General features: G+C 43.0%; 1 protein-coding gene across 1 annotated transcript; it reads left to right on the top strand.

The window, feature by feature from the left end:
* Positions 1–561: 561 nt before the first annotated feature.
* LOC147465544 (UDP-glycosyltransferase 85A1-like) lies at positions 562–3,163 on the top strand. The gene is made up of 2 exons (XM_086520547.1): positions 562–1,108; positions 1,649–3,163. The coding sequence occupies exons 1-2, from the start codon at positions 604–606 to the stop codon at positions 2,566–2,568; spliced, it is 1,425 nt and encodes a 474-aa protein (XP_086376673.1). The 5' UTR covers positions 562–603; the 3' UTR covers positions 2,569–3,163.
* The last annotated feature ends 3,111 nt before the right edge of the window (positions 3,164–6,274 follow it).

Here is a 6,274-nt window from a genome sequence, read left to right as displayed (position 1 = left end):
GCTTCGGACAGTCTGAACCCAGCCTAAGCGACACAAGCATGGGAGGGTCGGATCTACGGTGAGGGGATTATGGACCGTAAATTTTGGCGGCAACGTCAAAAGTAATCTCAGATACCCGAGATTACTTTTGATGTTGCCGCCTTGCACATGTGTTTTAAATAAACTACTGACGTACGCGCAGGTGAAGTGGTTATGACATGTGCCTCACAAGGGTGAGGTCACGTGTTCAAACCCCACGGATACAAAAAGGGATACCCGAGATTACTTTCAAAATGCGGGTATTTAAGATTACTTTTTGTAATATTGGGTAACCGCATCTTGGATCTCCGGCCCGCAATCCCCTCACCATAGATCCCACCCTCCCCCGCCCATCTCTCTCTCTCCCTCTCTCTCTCTCTCTCTCTCTCTATCTTTTTCTCTTTCTCGGGTAATCTCATCCCAAATCTACGGCGAGTAATCCCCTCAGCGTAGATCCCACCCTCCCATGTCCGTGTCAGCAGCCCAAAAATACTTGGCTCGTAGTTATACACTCCTCGACTCCTGCACCTCCTTTCCTAGCTTTTATATAACAATGAGGCACAGTATGCAGGTGCCCTCACCAACATGCACTCGATGGCTGCCCCTGGCCATAGCAAGCCCCATGCTCTTGCAGTGCCCCTGCCTTTTCAAGGCCACATACACCCCCTCTTCGATCTCTCCCTCAAGCTCGTCTCTGCAGGTTTTATGGTGACCTTCGCCAACACTCACTCAAACCACCAGCGAATCACTTGCCATCAAATTGAGAATGGCACAACTACACAGGAAGGCAAGGATAGCGAGGATTTACAATTCATATCCTTAGGAGAAGAGTTTCTTGTAGAGTGTGGATCGCCATTCGACACACTTATAGAAATGTTCAAGCCAGCAGTAAAAGCTGCGGTGGCACGTTTGCTTGCTCAGTTGAATGAGAAGGGTCCCCCTGTGTCTCTGCTTCTGTTTGATTTTCGTCTCGCGTATGTGCTCGACCTTGCCATTGCGGCCGGCATCCCCTCCATCTCTCTCTGGACGCAGACTGCAGCCAATTTTGTGTGCAACACCATGGTATCGCAGGGCTTTCAACCGCCAACTGGTAAATGTTTCCTCCTCCTTGTTCATCACTGCCTGATTATGAAATGCTTCCTCTCAGAGTACATAACAAGGTGTCTGTTTTGTCACATTTGTATGTGAGAATGATACATGTATGTGTGAGCGTGCACACAAAATTTTAGCTCAGATTTATGCAACATCAAAACACAATGCTAAGCCTCTTTTGACATCTCATGTGTGAGAAATTAATTTGCATCTTTTTGCTAAGCCAAGAATGCACTCAAAATCAGTATTTGCTTGTGAGGATCTACCTGAATTCTGTTTGAGATTGAGCGCGCCAGATTCACATGGACACACATGGCTTGGGAAAGGGGTCTTGTACAGCAAGGCTCTATAAGAGCAGGGTAGGAGGTGATTAATCAAGCTATTCCCTTTGTTCTCTTAGTGAGTCTGAATGTGAGCACCGCACTTGCCCTAGTCCAAGAAGAGAACCATAAGCTTTAATAATCTGTTTTTTCATATCACACACCAATGTTGTGCTACATCATCCACTCTAATTTCTCAAATGTTTGCTTATTTGCAGATGACTCGATCGTTTTCACATGTGCTCGAGGTGTGCCTCCTCTCACGAGCAAGAACATAACTGGAGTGTTCCTCGGTTCTATACCAGCTCCATTTCCAAGTGATGAGTATGCATGGTTGCCATTTAGACGAGTTGATGAGCCAACTTGGATCGTAATCAACACGTTTGAGGAATTGGAGGCTACAACGCTAGACACAATTGAAGAAATCGTAGGATTTCGTCCTCTTGCCTTGGGTCCCTTGATAAATGCACCTTCTTTCAACATTTGCAAAGGAGCAAGTGTAACAAGCTGGCAATCCCATTTGGATTGGCTTCAAATGCACCCAAAGCATTCTGTCTTATACATTGCCTTCGGAACTTTGGCAAACATCTCCAAAGTCCAACTTGAAGAGCTTGTGCTTGGGTTAGAAGCTAGTGGGCAGCCTTTCCTATGGGTGTTTAGAGACAACTTGTGTGTCCAAACAGAAGAATACACACTTGAGTCTCTTACAAGAAGACTTGGACCCCAAGGTTTGATGGTGCCATGGGCGTCTCAACGAGAAGTGCTTTCACACGCTTCAGTGGGTGGCTTTCTAACACATTGCGGTTGGAATTCGACCATTGAAGGCATCAATGCAGGTGTTCCAATGCTAACATGGCCTATTCTTGTCGACCAATTCTTGAATCAAAGGTGCATAGTAGAGCAATGGGGCATTGGTCTTGGTTTTGACGCAAGTGGCGGCACTAGTGGATTGATAACTAAAACGGAGGTTGTAAAAAAGGTGAGAACTTTGATGCAAAGTGAGGTAGGGAAGCAAATCAGAGAGAAGGCCAAGAACTTGAGTAATTTAGCTCAAAGAGCTTCTGAGGAAGGAGGCTCTTCGCACAAATGTTTGGATCGTCTCAAGCAAGAGATATGGAAGTTTCACATAAAGAAGTAGCTCAAATATAGTCCTTGATTTTAAGTACATTCAAAAGAGTGTTCTATCTAATCTTTCTCAAAAGCACATACATTTGACTTCCCACATGCCTTAGCTGCCATTGTTGGTTTATTAAACGGAGGATTTACTGTTCAATGAAGTTGTAAACATGATTTGGCCCTCTTACAAGTTGAGTGACAAATTTTCACGGAGGCACACCTTCTCAGGAGGTCTGAAACCATCATGATATTGTACATGCACATGTTCCTTAAGTGCAAAGTTTACAAATAAGTCTAGCCAATCTAGCACAAGAAGTTTTGAACAGATTCTCACAATAATTCCCACATTATGACTTAGCTCACATTCTCATGAGGTGGCGGAAGATGAACTCCCAACCATTTTTTGGTGGCTCACCGTCGTTTAGTATATAGAGAGAAGGTTTTCAGCATAGCCAAAGTTTGGACAAGTTTATACTTGGAGTAGGAGAAGTGCCAAGATGAATCTTTGAGCCCATGAACAAGTTCATCATTTGAGCCGAAAGAGTGCTAAGCTGCATGCCTGATCTCATGTACAACTTCAACATCTTAGCTAATAAAGTGGGCCAAGTTTGCACCAATGCAATCCAAGTTTGGCTTGAGAGGACGTTTGTTAGGGTAAACCCAACTTTTATACTATATATAATGAAGCTCAAAATTTTCAAGGAAGGAGAGGGTCTCCACTTGTGTCATTGGTTCACTTCAAAGAAGATCTTGCAAAGCATCTAATCTAAGCTTCAAAAGTGAAGGGTAAGTTTGTAAGAAATGAAAAGTCTTCTAACAACGTTCAGTCAAAATAATTTTCTCTACATCTTTACTATCTATTAAGGAGCGTGAGTTTTTGGTTGCCCTGTGGCACGACTTCTTGCATCCGATAGCCCTAAAGAGGACTCCTACTTCTTTCTCTCTCTCTCTCTCTCTCTCTCACACACACTCACACACACACACACACACACACACACACACACACACATACACAAGAGAGAGATACTTTATCCAACGTCTTTTGCAATTTCTTGCTCTAAGGTGTCTGTGGGACGAGTAAAGTGATGTAAAAGGACTACATAGGTTGTTGTGAGGCTCCTCACAGACTTGTAGAGTACACAAGAGCTCTCTCTCTCTCTCTCTCTCTCTCTCTCTCTCTCTCTCTCTCTCACATATGGAGTCCTTGCCTCTGTCGTGTTTGATATCAATATCAAAACTCTAGGCAGGATGTGCTTGATGGGAGTATTTGAATATCGCAGATCATCAGGTGCGTGTCTCAAAAGCTCAAGCTAAAATCTTCCCTCAGTGCTTTGCAAAGAAGATGAGTGAAGCAGCCTCCCACGATATTCGACGTCCAATATCTATTATGAAGGTGGACGAGCTTCTGCACAATGGACATCTGCGCTTCCCTCGACAATTAGGCGCTTTTGCACGTTACCCGTATGCGCTTTCTGGACAAGGACGTGATTATGATGACAATGATTGACTGGCGTCGATCCGCATGCAAATGTGGAGCATCAACATCTAAGTTTCCAAACTGAGCTGCCGCTTCCTATAAAATTGTTGTTGCAGTGTCCCCAATACACTTCCTTAAGACCCTTACCATTTGATGGATCAAACAGCCCGTGCTGCATCACTGATAGCAGTTGGCTTCGAATGCTTGTATGCACATACACCCCCACTCGACCGCGCTCTTTCCTCATACAATTTTTGCATTATGTCTGGACTCTGCCCACTGCGTTTCTGCTTATAGTGTTGTATAAACTAGCCCAACCACTGACTGCCTCTCCATAGTTAAGGGGTGGAGAGATGGGTCTTTCGATCAAAGTGGTGCCATCTGGACACAGAGGGTAGACATCGGCACAACATATCCTAAGTGGGAATCAGGCCTGTGGGATTTGACTAAGTTGCTTGCTATCTATGACCTTCTTTTTCACTGCCCACCTTTTGTGTGATGAGACATCATTGTTGTTTTTGGTTGCCTCACCTTAGCAAACATAATTTTTGTCAGTTCACACCACCACAATCTATCCTCATGTGCCTTTCTCCAAGACCTCGCTCCACTCTGTAGCATAGGCTAAGGGCAACGAAGGAAATATTGGGGGCAGATAGGATCGCACCCGTCCAACAATGTCCGTAGCCCAACATATTTGGGTGCTAGCTTGCTGTCGAGGGAGGCGATAAGCCTGAAGGGAGAGAAGTGCCACTGCCACATGGGGGTTTTGCAACTCTCAACAAGCGCGAAGAGAGACAATCGGCTACGATGGTGGAAGTTGAAGTGCAGTGATATGATGGAAACAAGTGGCTCATGCTGGAAGTGATGCATTCTCTTGTTCTGACATGTTTTCGAGAGCTTCGAGAAGAGGAAAACATTTAATTGCATGGCCTTGCCACAAAGGCAAGAAATGGCCTTGAAATTGCATGTAGGTGGGTCACAAGGTTATTTGTAGCAATATATGAAAAATAGGCCTGAATGCTTTGTCTAGTTTTGATAATATAATATTCCAAAGGATGCACAATTGTTTCTTGATTCTCATGTTTGTAAGATTACTTCACAAGGATATAATTTGGCATTTTAGGCTGGGACGCTTTTGTAATTCAAGCTGGGTACGCCATGATGTGGAAGCATGGTGGTGTATATCTTTTGCAAGGTCCTCGGATAGCAAGATGTGCATGAAAGGTAGCAATGCCATTGCCCTACCTCACGACTTTCCATTAGATTGGCTCCACATGGAAATGGAGACATAATAATTCATTACTGTCCTATGAAAATTAAGCTAGAGAAACATATTGAACAAAATGGTGACATAATAATTGTATAGTGTCCTATGAAAATTAAACGAGAGAAACATATTGAGCAAAATGGCTTAAAGGGTATGATCCTATCGTTAACACACAACTTTAAGGGTTTAGTGGTATTCATTGTTTTTTTGTTTCATCAGGGAACATCTAGCCATATATACTTACATAGCTTTGATCCACTAATCTTTATTATATTCTATGATGACCGGAGCTTTTTTTAAAGATATGGATGTTTTTTATGGACATCATTATTTACATAGCTGCGATCCACTAATCTTTATTACATTCTATTGGTTAATCTACATCACATTGCATAAGCCTTTCTAAAAGATATGTATGATTTTTGACATCATCTTTGAATGTTGGCTGTTATAGGATGGTTGCATCCTGAGGAGTTTTATACTCTTTAGCCATTATAGTGTAAGCATCACAAAGTTGAGAGTAGCATTAAGGTCTGCATATGCGGTACCCCCTTCGAGGTCTTGTTTATGTGCAACTAAGAGTAGATGTTTGAGCAGCTTAAATACCATTTTGTGTCATAAAATATAATATCTAACTTTACCAAATGATTTTCTCATATTAAACTGATCATTTAATGTGGGAGAATAAACGGGAACAAGAGTTAGAATAGAGACATGTGCTTCTAAACCTATCTCAACACGGGACCAAAAGGAGAGATGGTTGCATCTCAATAGAGCAATGTGCAATAAGTGCTTCTAGGCTTACCTCAGCAGGGGACCAAGAGGAGAGATGGTAACATCTCAATAGGGGTCCAAAAGGAGGTATTCTATCAAAGAGCAACGTGCATCAAATGGAGCTTAAAAGACCTTAGGGTTAGCTTCATTAAAGACCTACAATAGTTAGTGCTAAAAGTCCTTTGACCTTAGATAAGCTAGGGTTGAGCT

The sequence above is a fragment of the Adiantum capillus-veneris genome, chromosome 1, assembly GCF_014529385.1.
Source record: "Adiantum capillus-veneris isolate H3 chromosome 1, ASM1452938v2, whole genome shotgun sequence".
Classification (NCBI taxonomy): domain Eukaryota; kingdom Viridiplantae; phylum Streptophyta; class Polypodiopsida; order Polypodiales; family Pteridaceae; genus Adiantum; species Adiantum capillus-veneris.
This window is presented reverse-complemented; position numbering and strand designations above follow the sequence as displayed.